The following is a 15,725-nucleotide window of genomic DNA, read 5'->3' as shown; positions in this document are numbered from 1 at the left end:
TGCCATTTCATCAACTGCCAGATCCAAAGGATCTTCAGCCCGGGTACTCAACCCAAAGGCGATAAGATTCTCTTGGGAAGTTAGGGTGGAGGAAGAGTATTTTTGACCCTCTACCAAGGTTTGGCTTCGGGTATAAAATTCTTCAAATTTATAAGCCATGGGAAGGGCAGGCTGTTGAGGAAGAGAGGTGATGAACCCGGTCTGACAAGGCAGAGGGGCCGGGAATTGAATGTAAAAGAACCTTTCTTTCCATCTCTTCTGCGAATAGGGGATGTCATCAAGGAACCGGGCTTTCAGACGAGCAGACAAAGAGAAAGCATTGTCTCCTAGTCTGCAAACGAAGAAATAGTGAAGGACGAGGGGGTTGATGATAAGGTTGTGCATTTTGAATAAAACATAGGCCGAAGCCATGATACGGAAGGAGTTTGGATGAAGTTGGTTAATGGGCACACCTAAGAACTTGGCAACATCAATGTAAAAAGAGGGGATACGAAACCGAAGACCATTCCTAACTTGGTCCCGGAAGAAAGTTGCGTACCCGGACGGAGGGCTATCTGCCCGGTCAAAAGGTCCAGGTACAAGAATAGAATAAGCGGAAGGAATAGCACCCAGAGTTCGGAGTTCCTCGTTTGCCACCGAGCGCAAACGAGACTTTACCTTTACCCTTGTCCTTTTTAAGGACTCGGGAGGAGAACCAAGGAACCCCCGGGGCCTCAGTAGAAGGAAGGTCAGAAACCGAGACTTTACCTTTACCCTTGTCCTTTTTAAGGACTCGGGAGGTACCCGAAGACGAAGGTTTCAAAGAAGAAGGTTTTGTTTGGTAGGCCATTGGTTTTTTAGACGACTGGGTAATTGAGCGACGGGGGGGATGAGGATGAGTCGGAGCGCAGAGCGGTGGACTCATAGCCCGATGAGCCTCGCGCATTGGCTCCGGAGGTGTGGGTAGTGGAATTAGACATTTTTTATAAAAAAAAGGGTAGGAAACTTACGGTGTTTTGAGAAGAAAGATGGTGTTGGGACGGAATGTAGCTGATTCAGCAACGGAGGATCACCGGATGTTGCAGAAGTTTGGTACGGAGAAGGCAAGAGGAAAAAATTTGCAAGAGCTTCCGCGAGATTTTTGAAATTGCAAGTGATTTTAGAAAAATAGGGGGCCTAATATATATAGGTGGTGGGAACAGATCTCGGCCGTTGATCCGAACACACGTGGACGATCAGGATGCGCCTCGTAAATTATACCAGGCAAACGAAAGGACGTGTACGGTTACCGAGGCGTCAGTCTTATCCATCTCGGAATATGTAACATTTTTCGACGGGAAATTAATGTTGATTCATGCGTCATTATTACACCGCATCAATTACCCGGGAGGTTTGAGGCCCCCGCATATTGTCACAAAGCCCGGGAGATTCGAGGCCCCGGCATCTTATTTTAGGCCCCGACACTTTATTTCAAACTCTGGTGATATTAAGTACTGGCATTTCAGTTCGTCATTTATCAGTTATTGTCAGCTAAGTCTTATGTCAGTTATTTTGTTCAGTTCATTATATACATGTCAACTGATGAATTTAAATTCGTGCAGCAAAGTAAAAAACAATGATAAACTAGATAAGCATTTTATTTATTTTTGTGGATTATATTGAAATACCCTTCCTCTACAAATAACATCCACATGGTCATCCATTTTTTTATTTTTCTGGTGGACGTCTTGAGGAAACTATCGGAGTCAGTGATGTTCGTCAGAATCTTCATCTACTTGTGAAGCATCAGCTGGTAGACGTAGTCGTCTTCAAAGAGATTCACTGTCTCGACAACGTGCAGGCGTTCCCGATATTTCTCCTTGCAGCTCCTCCCAGTAGCGAAGGATCTTTTGGAAGACTTCATCTTCCATTTTAGCTTTTAGTTTTTCAAAAGCTGCGTTCATGAACTCCTCCGCCCTATCAAGAGTCTTTGAGCTACTTGAACCTGCCATTATACTTCTCGGATAATAATTTGCTAATATGATTGAAAAACAGGTGGGTTACTATATATAAAAGAAGGAATCAATCTCCGCCTTTTATCTTAATCAAAATCGGACGAACGAGACGAATCTAGGAAATTGCGCAGACAGGTGAAAGGGCGTGTACGGATATCGAGGGAACAGGCTCATTATTGCCTCGAAATATGAAAGGATTTTCAGCGGTGTAAATGCTAAAGCACGCGTCATTATGACACCTCTGGACTGATCGAGAATACTAAACGACAAGAATTGCAGAGCCCGGGAGAGAGGAGGCCCCGACATCTTACTCAAAACCCGGGTTGTATCAGATCCCGGTATCCCATTTCATCTGTGAAATATTTGAAGACCCGATGCTCTTATTCACTCTGAGTTAGGTTTCAACAAAATTACAAGTATGACTGATCGGGACAACGAGTCAAGCTCTAGCCCGACTATTTTAGGGATGGGTGGTGATACCCCCCATAAGGATCCGGATCATTTCAGCAATCACCCGGGCACTTTCTCCTCTTCCCGGGCAGTCATCGTAGCCCGAGCTCTCAAACAAGTACCCGGGTAACCTACTACCCGGGCCACCTTGATAATTGCACCACACTCGAATACGATTGATACAGGCCGTCTAATCTGTCACAACAAATTGGGCTTAGAGTGTCCTAGAAGCCATCAGAAGCTAGAGTATGGGCAACCGACTTGCCATACTTAGTAGGTGGCACTGGAATCGAGGTACCTACCCCATTTTCTACTATAAATAGCAGGTATTAATGTCATTTAACGATTCGGAAATCTTTGAACTCTAAGCATTACACATATTTTCTCTCAAATATTGCTTGTGTTCATCTTCAACCTACTGACTTTAGCATCGGAGTGGCTACGTCGGACATCCCTCCGGCGTCCATTCACGAGTTCTTTTCATTGTTTGCAGGTGCTATCACAGCCATTATCCTCACTCAAAATTCCAAAACACTATAAATTGTTGATTCGATCCGATGGAGCATCCGACCCTGCTCATCCATTTCACTGGGATCGCTTCACTCTGTCTTCAAGGTCTTTGTTTATATTAAATAACGTGAAGTGCCAGTTTGAGAACAAGTAGAAGATATTTGTAAAGTTATGTTGGCGGCTGATTTTCTTAATCTTTGCAACTTGGAAAAAGGGAGGATGGTCAACTTTTTTATTATATTCATACGTCCAGTCTAGTGAAGTGATCTATAATTGATCTCGTTATTATTTATATTGTTACGTTATGACGGCCATAATGTTTTCGAGGCATGATTTCCACCATTTTTAGTCAATGTACCTGGGATTACTAGATCATTCAACGATTACTGCGTGCATACAAAATTAAATTAGATTGAAAATGGAAGAGAAACTAATTGAAACGCATATATGTAATATTATGTGTTCAAAATAACACAAAAAACTCATGTGACACAGTCTCACAGGTCAATTTTTGATATAGATATTCTATTTGGGTCATCCATGAAATAATATGAGCATGATTGACCCGTCACACAAATAAAGATCTATGAGACCGACTCACAAGAGACCTACCCTCAAAATAATTGCTAGAATTAAGTTTTTAGCTCGCGTAAACTTTTTTCATATCTTAATATTTTGGATTTGCATTCCATTTTAATAGGAGATTATATTAAATGATGCGAAAAATATATTAAGAAGATTGGTTTATAAAGGAACCCCAAAAAATTAAATCACTACTTTACAGAGCTTAAATAATCTAGGGTTTTTTTTAGAAAATAATGTTTGTATGACAAGGTTAGCGCATTTGAATCGTGATGTTTTATATAATTAATTAGTATATCAAATTATGTGGAAGAACAATTAGCTTAATAATAAGCCTCATTAATATCAGGCTCCAGTAAATGTAATTAATTTTTTAAATTTTAAAAAGAGGAACGAATTTTCACGAGGTAGCTTGGTACGATTAATTACGAAATTTATTGCACCCCATTGACAAATGCTCGCTTCGGCCTACTAGTTCTGCCGCGTTTAGAGTATATATGGTACCCGAAAGTTTGGGTCGTGTGTAGGGATGTAATCGGATCGAATCGAGTCAAACTCTTGAATGTTTGAATTTGACTCGTTTATAATCGAGCCGAGCTCGAGCTTTATTTAATGAATATATTTATGGTTCACAAGTTTATTCAAACTTTTATCGAGCCTAAACGAACTTAATAAATATGATATATTTAGAGAAATATAACATTTTTATTAAAATTTGTAAATTTACTATAATAAATAAATTTAATAGATTTTTCTATATATTTCATAAGTAATGTGAAAAATCAATAAATCAAGTATCGAAACTGTTATTATTCATTTAAGAGATTATTCATGAACTTACCAACGAACATGTTCATGAGCTAACGAGTCGAATATTGTAAAATTTGAGCTTGATTTGTTTATCTGAACGAGCCTCGTTAAACGAGCTTAAACGAGCTTGTATCGAATCAAGTTTCGAATAACTCAAAAACGATTTGGTTTATTTATATCTTTATTCGTATGTCTCTCTACACTTATTGTTCTGCTTTATATGTTCAAATAAAGTTGATTGCATGGTACACACCCAAACTTGGAGTCATTTATTTAATCAATGCACACAAATAATTATAAAAAGATATATATAATCCTAATGTTGAAAAAATGGAGCATTCTGAATACAGTTTGATGAGTATGAAGATGTTGGACTAAATAGAGAGATTGACTTCAAAAAAACCACGTGCAATTCATTCCAATTTTTAAATTTCTATTTATTTTTATTTAATTGATTTTAATGCTTAATTCATATATTTAAATTTCTTATTTTTTTGTTTAATTGATTTTAATGCTTAATTGATATATTTTATAGGATTAAATATTTAAATGGTATGATTTCATTAAATTAAGAATTTTGTCCGGATATTCGATATTAGGCTGTGGAAAGGAGACCGAGGACGACCAACATGAAAATATTTTTCGATAAATGTTTTTAAGGCTCAAAATTTTCCAAAAATACTGGAGTCCAATATTTTACGAGTCGAGCCTTATTTTATCCGGTTTTGGTCAAACGAATGATTTTTATTGACCCGAAAGTTATTATTTTTTAAAACGAATTTTAAACTTTTATTTTATAATTAAATTGCCTTAATTATTTTATAATTATTTTATTAGTAATGCGCCTAATTATTCATAAACCAAAAACCTTAAAACCACAACCTTTTTAAACATAATTTTCGGAAATAATAAGAACAAAACCTAGGGTTCTAATACTCCTGGTTGGCCGAAAAACACGCACAACACACACACACTAAATTTTCGAAAATTTGAGAGCAAAAATCCAAGGTTGTTCGTTTCCTGTTCGTTCTTCTTCGCAACTTATGTCAACGATCGAATATTCGACAATTCGCGCCAACGATCAAATATTCGAGCGTTTTCAACGCAAAGGCACGCTTCTAAACTTTCGTTTTGCACCATTAAAACCATAATATCTGTGTTTTATATTTGAAAGCATTAAATTATATTGATCAAATTATTTGATGACTGGTTGAGTATTTTTCAAAGTTTTGACGTTTTTACGCTTGTTTGAGACGCTTTATGATTCATAAGGACACGTTGCCAATATGAGACGTTTATGGGTCGTAAAAAGAGTCGTTCCACGAAGAAAAGTAGGTTGCAAACATGCAAGGCTAAGGGACATTCGAACCTAGGGTTTGCTAGGGTTTCTCTTGGGTTATAGTGGACGGCTAGGGGACGGCTGGACCAGAGGCTCAACCAGGCTCGGTCAAGGCACTGTGATTACTGTGTCCTAGGTCTAGGGAGAGTCCTAGCATGGCTGGACTCATGGACGCGTGAAGGAATAAGGAGCCGCGGCTTTGGGATGGGTTTTAGGGTTCGGTCGTGCACATGGGTTGTAAAGGTGAGGGAGGAGAGGGCACGGCTGGATGGCTGGTGCAGAGGGTTCCAAAAGAGTCATAGGGGGCGTGTCTAGGGGTCTGGTTAGCGTGGCTATGGCCAGGACGTGTCTAGTGCGGAGGGGCTGAGGCGTGCGCATGGGAGGAAAAAGAGGGGAACTCGCACGGCTTAGGACTGACTCAGGGCTGGTCTGGACCGGTCAGGGTGGTCCAGGAGGGGTAGGCTCGTGCCTGGGCTGCCGTGTTTCAGGGTGGAGCGATGGTGGCTCGGGGTGGTAGGCACGTGGCTTGGTTTGGGAAGAAAAGGGGCTTGGTTTGGGCTATGGAAGGAAAAGGGATCTGAACAGTGATTCACGATGGTAGTTTAGGGATGAAAAGTTTATGCTTAAAATTTAGGAAGAAAATATTAAGTTTTAAATTTATTCGGGTTTAAAACGCTTCACGGTTTTGCTATTAAGTAATTAAATCGAAAGGCTCGGGTTTACGTCTAAGAAAATTATTAGAAGTCAAAAATAAGTTTATATGATGGTTTGGATAGGCTCGAGTCAATAAAAGTAAGAAAATATCAAAATCTAGAAGTTTGGAGTCCAGGGGTAAAATGGTCATTTTACGTCTCGGGTATTGCGAAAGGTCTGGCAGTGTCCCGATGAATCATAACACATGCTAAATGGTTTTTAAAATGATTATGGTGAATTTACAATATCTTTAAGATATATGCAAAGGCTGCATGATTTTCTTGGAAAATGTTATTTTACAATTTTTGAAGGACACAATATTTTATAATAAAATGAAAGGAAAAATATTTTTGAAGAATATGAATTGACTGTGACACAGAGAATAAAATGGGAATATCGTGAGGAAAAAAGCCCAGGAGGGAGTCCGTTTATGGGAGAAGGCCCCAGAAAGAACCCGACGATCGTATTTCCATATTTGACCACGGCCCAGTGACGAGAGTTGCTGACGCCACGGCTCCAGGTACTTGGTGTATATAGATTGATCAGTCGACCAGATGATGAATGAAAAGGATAAATGATAGTCACTTTTAAGGATCAAACTTCACCCAAAATGATATATGACGAGGAAACGATTTAGGATGTGATATGCTAAAATGATTTACAAAAATGATATATACTTACGAGTTTTTACGCAGCTTATTTTATTAAAAAGATTTATTTTAAAGCTGCATGTACCTGTATATGTATTATTTGTCACGTATGGTTAGAATGTGCTGAGTCATTAGATTCACTAGGTTTGGATAGTTGCAGGTGAGGATGATATTTAGGGAGGCGCTGACGCTCGAGTGGATTGAGTCCGGCAGTACACTCCCGAGGGATTTTTACTTTCATCACTACTAAAGTGATATTTAAAGTTTAAAGTAAAGATTTTGAAAATTATTTTACTAAATATTTTATGCTTGTTTTGAAATTTAGTCGTTGGATTATTTTAAATTGACGTACGATTTTGTGGTTGACGATTTATGGATTTTTAGAATGTTAGATTTTAGTGTTCACGATTCACACCTCACTCAACTCGATCGAACGGAAACAAGCATTCTTTCATGCAAGACAAGAAATGCACATGAGGATTACATGGTTCAGCGGTGAAACGCCTACGTCCACGGGAGAACGCGCCAATCACTTGTTATTAAATAACTCAAAAATCGAGAGTTACAATTTACAAGAAACAATAGCCAAGAAATTGAGTCAAAAAATGAAAATTCTCCTCTCAAATGTTCTCAATCTTCTTCTCAATGCTATTCATGCGCCCTCTCGGCTTCTAAGATCTCACGGAGATGTCATTCTCCCTATATGTATATTCCCATATATCTTACTACACGAAGTTCCTCTCAACTGATTCCTCCCAAGTCCACTTAAGTCATCCAACTGAATACTTTTCCCCAAGCTTATTGCCAACTGATTTCGGTTATGGCCACTAACCACCATTAGCTTTCCCTTTGTGTATTTCAACGTCTACTAACCTTGGGAGTCACCACAGTTCCAACAATCTCCACCTTGACTCTAAGGTTGGCGGTCCTCTTTCTGTTGTTCGCTTAGTTCCAGGCTACTGCCTTTACCAAGTTCGTGCAGTGCACGAAGTTGCTCCGTGGCAGTGGTTTGGTCATTATATCTACTGGACTGTCTTTTATATCAATCTTCTCCATTTGGACTTCTCCCTTTGAAATAACATCCTTTACCAAATGCAGCCTTACATCGAAGTGCTTGGACCTTTCATGGTACACTTGGTGCTTAGACAGATGTATTGCGCTTTGATTGTCGCAATGTACCACAACCTTGTCCTGGTTCACAACTAGTTCAGACATCATTCCTTTCAACCATAGTGCTTCCTTGATCCCTTCAGAAAGAGCTATGTACTCAGACTCTGTTGTTGACAGCGCTACCACGGATTGTGAGATAGCTTTCCAACTAGCTGTTGTTCCATACATAGTGAATATGAAGCCTGAAAAGGATTTTCTTGTATCTATGTTTCCAGCGAAGTCTGAGTCTACATACCCTGCTATGGGATTTTCCAGGCTACATCTTTTCTTAAACATTAATCCAATGTTTGCTGACCCTTTTAGATATTTGAACACTCCCTTTAATGCATGCCAATGAGCTTCTCCTGGATTTTCCATGTATCTTGACACCACACTCATGTTGTAGGACAGATCTGGTCTACTACAAACCATTCCATACATTACACTACCAACACCACTGGCATAAGGGATGTGTGACATGGCCCTTATTTGTTCTTCATTAGAAGGGGATTGTTCCTTGGACAGTTTTAGGGACTGAGGGAGTGGTATACCTACTAGTTTGGATTCATGCATGTTGAATCTTCGGAAGACTTTGTAAATGTATGAGGTTTGGCACAGAAAGAGTTTGTTTCCTTATCTGTCTCTCACAATTTCCATCCCTAAGATTCGCTTGGCTTCTCCTGGCTGCTTCATGTCAAACTCTGAACTCAGAAGTTCTTTGACCACTTCCATGTTGGCCTTGCTTGTGCTGGCAACTAACATATCATCAACATACAATATGAGATAAGTTTTAATCTCGTTTTCTTGCTTGTAGATGTACACACAGTTATCATAGCTACATCTTTTGAAGTTATTGTTCAACATGAATTCATCAAATCTCTTATACCATTGCCTTGGACTTTGCTTAAGTCCATAGAGAGACTTTGAAAGTAGGCACACCTTTCCACTGGTTTTTGGAGTGGCATAACCTTCAGGTTGATTCATATAGATTGTTTCTTCCAGTTCACCATGTAAGAAAGCCGTCTTGACATCAAGCTATTCAAGTTCAAGGTTTAATTGTACTGTTAATGCTAGTATCAATCTGATTGATGAATATTTAACCACATGAGAGAAGAATGAAATCTACTCCTTGTTGTTGTGAGAAGCCTTTTGCAACTAGGCGTGCTTTGTATCTTGTCTTTTCTTCACCAGACACGCCTTGCTTAACTTTATATATCTATTTGCATTCAACCACTCTTTGATTCTTGGGTCTGTCCACTAATTTCCAGGTTTTGTTTGTGTACAAGGATGTCATCTCTTCATTCATGGCCTTTATCCACCTTTGTCTGTCTTTTCCTGATACAACTTCTTTATATGAACTCGGTTCATCATGTTCCAGCTGTTCAGCAACAGCCAATGCATAGTAGATCATATCGGCTTGACCAAACTTATCAAGGGGTCTTATTTCCCTTCTTTGTGTGTCTCTTGCCAGCTTGTAAGATCTCAGATCATGATCAGTCTGAAAAATTGATCGTCTTGATCCAAATCTTGGTCATGTTTTGTCTCATTCTCACGGGTTGTGGTGTCTATTGGTGGCTCCACCTCGACTTGTACACCATCTGTTATCAGTTCATTTTGTCCAGAGCTAGTGGCTATCAGCTTGTATCCCATTTTGGACTCATCAAAGGTTATGTCTCTTGTATAGAAACACTTGGTACCAGTGCTTTCTAGATTCCAGACTTTGTAGCTTTTACTCCTTCGGGGTAGCCTATGAAGATGCACCTACTTGTCCTTGGTTCCAAATTATCTTGTTTGACATGCGCATAGGCTAGGCACCCAAATACTCTTAGTTTTGAATAATTTGCTGGTCTTTTATTCCAGAGTTCCATAGGGGTAAACCGATGGCACTGGAAGGACATCTGTTTATTAAGTAGCAGGCAGTGGTAATGGCTTCTCCCCAAAAGGGCTTTGGGAGTCCAGCATTTAGCATCATGCATCTTACTCTTTCAAGAAGGATGCGATTCATTCTTTCAGCCAAGCCATTTTGTTGAGGAGTGTCGGGTACTGTGAGGTGCCTTGTAATCCCCTTTCATTTGCACAGATCTTTGAACTGTTGTGACATAAATTCCAGTCCATTGTCTGTTCTAAGGTATTTTAGCTTCAAGTCTAGTTTGTTTTTAGTCAAAATGAGCCACTCTCTGAACTTGGTTAGTGCCTCATCTTTGGCTTTAAGTACAAATACCCAGACCCTTTTTGTGAAATCATCAACAATGGACATAAAATACCTTCCTCCAGCATGTGTTGGGTTTCTTGAAGGGCCCCATAAATTTGAATGCACGTATTAAAATGGTCTGGTTGTGTTATGAGTTTCCCTTTTGAAACTTACTCTTTTAGCTTTTCCAAGGATACAAGATTCACACTGGTCTAGGTTGAGAATCTGGTCACCACAGAGCAAGTTTTGCTTGGATAAATGAATTAGTCCTTGCTCAGTGACGTGTCCTAGCCTGAGATGCCACAAGTTTGATGCATTACTATTGGTTTGTGCCACAGCGGACCTGCCTATCACTGTGGTGCCTTGTAGTATGTACAGTGAGTTTCTTTTGTGTCCTTTCATGACCACTAATGACCCCTTTTGAATTGCCATTTCCGGATTTGAAATTTTAACCATTTGAATCAAGTGTCCTCAATGAGATTAAATTTCTTTTAAGATCAGGGACAAACCTCACTTCAGTCAGCAATCTCTCCATTCCATCATGCATCTTGAGTCTTATGGTACCAAATCCCCTCACTTTGCATGATATATCATTTCCCAGCAGTACAAAGCCTTCTTCTGTTTCGTTAAATGTCTCAAAACAGGATCTGGTAGGGCACATGTGGTATGAACACCCTGAGTCAAGGTTCCAAGCACTGCAAGAGCTCTGATCTGTGACTGCCAGTACCACTGCAGCTTCATCTCCTTCTCTTGATTTTTCTTGCGAGTTTTTCTTCCTTTCAGGGCAATTTCTTTTGAAATTCCCTTCCTTATGACATTGAAAACATCTATATCTATTTTTACTTTTGGATCTTGAGTGTTTTCTGTCATTCCTTGAGGGCCTCTTATCAGTTCTTCCTCGTATTGCAAGGCTTTCACCTTGCATGTGCCTATTGGATTGAATATTCTTTTGTAATTCCTTGGATTGCACGGCTGATTGAACTTCTTCTGTAACGTACCATACTTTTTACTACTAAAATTTGCGGAAGAATTACAAAATTTTCTTAAATAAAACGTGAGCATTCAAAATTCGATAAAATAAATTGTACGTCTCAACAAAGATCTAAAATAGAGTTTGACAAAAGTATTTGAACATTTTCATAAAGACTTAAAAACATGGCGGTCCTCGGGTTTAGCCTCCGCTCAGTCCAAGCCTGCTCCTAGGTCCCCACCTCCTGTCTCCTCATAAACATCCTCACCTGCATCGATCAAGTCTAGTGAGTCTAAAGACTCAACACATATAAACTGGAAATAACAAGTACTGCATAATAAGATCACATGCAATTTTAAAATAGGGCATACATACTTTAAACTTGAACTTGCAAGATAAAACTTGAACATATGTACATACATGCTTAGACGTGCCATAAACTTTTCTTAAACATGTTTGCATACTTGAACATACTTAAACATACATGGCTTCATCATTTTGCGTAGATGATGTTTCAAAGCAAGTGACCCATAACATAATTCGTCTGATCAGACTAAACCACAGTACTGGGATGACAGGGGCGAACCCACTGCCACATACATGAGATCCCCGTTCATGCTTTAACGGGTGGATTGGTCCCCGTTCATGCTTTAACGCTTTCCAATCCTAATCTAAACCCGTTCATGCTTTAACGGGGTGGAGAGGTCCTCGGCCACGTTCACCGACTTCCAAACCCATTCATAATTTGGTCACAAGACATTTAGCATACCTCAAAAACATGAAAATAATTTTCTTGCACGTAACATACTTACTTGGCGTTGAGGGATTCGTTGGACTTCGATTGGGGCCGTTGCTGCACCTACTAACTTGAATTCAAATGCTTAACTTGCATAACTTAGACGTAAATACCATGCTTACTTCCGGGATCATCAAATTCCTTAGGGCGTTCTAAAATTCCCATGACTCGGCCTTGTGAATCATTGTACTAAACTATGACATCAGACCTCAAAGCATACGATAAAACTTTTCCCAAAATAACAAACACACGGACCCCGTGCCCAGGTCTGGCTCCGGGTCTATGTCCGTGCGGTGAAATGTGTCGTGAACAAAATGGGAGACACGGACCCCGTGCTCTAGTCCGTGAGGGGGTCCGTGTGTGTACGCAAACTTGACACCGAGAAGAAAACAAAGGCACGGACCCCGTGCTCTGGTCCTAGTGGGGGTCCCTGTCAGCTAGCAAAAAGTACACTCAAGAAGGAACGAAGACACGGACCCCGTGCCAGGGTCCGTTTCCGGGTCCGCGTACTCTCGGTGGACGCGAACTCACGAAAAATCTGTACACGCCAAACTTATCATTCTAGACTCGATTTTACGGACCATGAACCGACACCCCGAGACTCATCCTAGCATTCCATAACATCGAACCAAACTCGTACAAACACCCAAAGCAACGGCTTCCACCCTATGACACATACAATTCAAAAACATGGCAATTGACACCAAATCAATTCCTACGACTTCTAGTGTATTCAAGTGTCTATCGACACTAAACGACATATCAAATGACAACCCAACATCATACTAAGCATACCTAGACGCAGCAACGATCACCCGTCGATCTCCAACGAAGCCTGCAACAATAAAATCTCAAGAACACATCAATACATAATTTTCTGAAAAAAGAAGTTTGAGCAGTCCCACGAAAAACGTCATAACTCACTCAATTTTCATCCAAAAATTTCGAATTTATGGTCAAATCGAAGGTATCAAAAAGTTCTACAATTTTTGTGTTGAAAGTTTTTTCAAAAACGCGACCGAAAAATCGCAGCATTTAAAAGACAGCAAAAATCGAAAATTTTAGATCTAAAATGGTTTCAAAAGTGTTCTAAACATAATTGCTCAAATTCCTACGCATCGCACATGTATTTTTACACATAAATAACAACACACGCATAATATGACGAGATCGATGCAGCAATAACAGAATATACGTGCCTTTTGATATTTAAAACTCACGATACGGCGATACCAAAGCGGAGACGGAGCGAGGCTTGATCCGGGGCGATGGTGGCTCGATTTTCTTCGAAGAAAACCAACGAAATTTGCTGGAAAATCTAAGGGGGGAAGGGCGGCTGCTCTAGGGAATATGAACCCTAGTTTCTCTCCTCTCAAAATAATAAAATTCTGAATTTGAAACAGTGTGTGTGCGCTATACGGTTTGTGTGTGTGTGTGTTAATTAGGATAAAATTAGTGCTAAATTGACAATTAACAAGGTAATTAAAAAGGCTAATTAAAATCCCACTTAACATGTGAAATGAAAATGCCTACGTCCACGGGAGAACACGCTAATCACTTATTATTAATCAACTCAACAATCGAGAGTTGCAATTTGCAAGAAACAATAGCCAAGAAATTGAATCACAAAATGAAAATTCTCTTCTCTCAAATGTTCTCAATCTTCTCAATGCAATCCATGCACCCTCTCGGCTTCTGAGATCTCACGGAGATGTCTTTCGCCCTATATGTATATTCCCATATATCTTACTACACAAAGTACCTCTCAACTGATTCCTCCCAAGTCCACTTAAGTCATCCAACTGAATACTTTTCCCCAAGCTTATAATTGCTAACTGATTTCGGTTATGGCCACTAACCACCATTAGATTTCCCTTGGTGTATTTCAACGTCTACTAACCTTGGGAGTCACCACCAGTTCCAACATAGATATTTAAGATTTTTAAATGATGAGTTTACTTTTAAATGAGGGTTTCGAATTTCACGATTTACGAATATGAAAAAAAAAATCCCTAGTATTATTATATTTTAAAGTTAAAAAAGAAGGGATGTTTCAATAACACAAAAATATATATGGTACTCATATTCTAGATCCCTCTCATTCTCCCATCTAAGACAAGAATAAGGTGGTCGATTATCTGTTGTCTTGGAAGATCCATAACTCCAACGCTAGATCAATCAATGGATTTTGATACACTTTTACTGTTATTTATATTTTCTGATAATTTCACATTAATTACTGGTGTATTGTGATATATGAATTTAATCACGTGATTTATATATTTAACTTTATCAAATCTCGAACAAATGTTATCATAGTCTGTACATATCGAATTATGAGAAATTGTGTTTATTGATTGATAGTGGAAATTTGAATTATTTTATATCTGAAAAAATAATTTGTTATTTTTATGAATAAATCAAATCAATTTTGTGGGGAATCAAAATCTGAAAAAAAAAATGGTCAAAATTCGAAAATCCATCAGGAAATTGAAGGTGCAGGCCGATCCACCACATTGGGACGACCATCGTCGGACCATTGCATGACATTATAATAAAAATGAGTAGGCCTCTTGTGAGACGATCTCACGAATCTTTATCTGTGAGACGGGTCAACCCTACTGATATTCACAATAAAAAGTAATACTCTTAGCATAAAAAGTAATAATTTTTCATGGATGACCCAAACAAAAGTTTCGTCTCACAAAATACGACTCGTGAGACCGTTTCACACAAATTTTTATCTATAACAATTGATCACTCTAAATACAACAGTTGAGTATGAATATATACGGCTAAGCGGAGAGGTGATGTTGCATCCACAAAATATGGTATGATTTGTTTCAATTAAGTTATATAAATAGCAAGTACATGTATCGATAAGAATAATCACTTTCTTGGACGCCAATACTTCATTGCAGTGAAATCACATTTTCTTCTTCTTACGGCTTTCCTACCTTCTGGGTTCTCTTATTCACTATGAATTTCACATCTTGGAAAAGTGATTGAAAAATCTTTGGGTGGAAATATTTCTCTTTCATTTATATTATTCTACATTTTTCGTCTATGTGAAATTATTCGGAGAAGAAAATTTGAGGAATACATTGTGAATTCTGAAATTTTGATCAACATTTACAAAAAATATAAAAACACAAAAAAAATTTCATCACAATAGATAATCAAACCATGATGTTTCACACAACCAACTTCAAAATCGAAACATTCGAGTCATGATGTTTTAAAAATTGTTAATAAATTTCTCACATCAAATATTAAAACTAATAAATAATAATTTATAAATTCAAGAATATTAAAATTACAATTGAAATAAGTTAATAATCATAATAAGAATAATACAAAAATATATAATAAAATAAATGAAATAAAATAAATAATTGTTTATATTCAGCAGCAATGCAAAAATTTCAGCAGAAGCTAACAATTCCAGCAGCAACTAATATTTCAGAAGCTGATATTTTTCCAGCAGATAGAATCCAGCATCAGAAGAGATCAGTAGCGCGAGATTCCAGCAGACAGCTACTGATTCAGCTCATGACTTGTAACTGAAGCATTTAACATGGAATAAAGGCTGTTAATGGCACATCATAGCAG

At 38.6% G+C, this 15,725-nt stretch overlaps 1 protein-coding gene across 1 annotated transcript; it reads right to left on the bottom strand.

Moving 5' to 3' along the window:
* Window positions 1-7,952: 7,952 nt before the first annotated feature.
* Window positions 7,953-8,636, bottom strand: LOC142537813 (secreted RxLR effector protein 161-like). Its single transcript, XM_075643303.1, has one exon. It carries the CDS (start codon window positions 8,634-8,636, stop codon window positions 7,953-7,955), a length of 684 nt encoding a protein of 227 aa, XP_075499418.1.
* Between the last annotated feature and the right edge of the window lie 7,089 nt (window positions 8,637-15,725).

The sequence above is a fragment of the Primulina tabacum genome, chromosome 2 (genome assembly GCF_025594145.1).
Source record: "Primulina tabacum isolate GXHZ01 chromosome 2, ASM2559414v2, whole genome shotgun sequence".
Lineage (NCBI taxonomy): Eukaryota > Viridiplantae > Streptophyta > Magnoliopsida > Lamiales > Gesneriaceae > Primulina > Primulina tabacum.
This window is presented reverse-complemented; position numbering and strand designations above follow the sequence as displayed.

Excerpts from the sequence above, each read along its gene's own strand:
- LOC142537813 (XM_075643303.1), bottom strand. The coding sequence starts at position 8,636 with ATGTCACACATCCCTTATGCCAGTGGTGTTGGTAGTGTAATGTATGGA.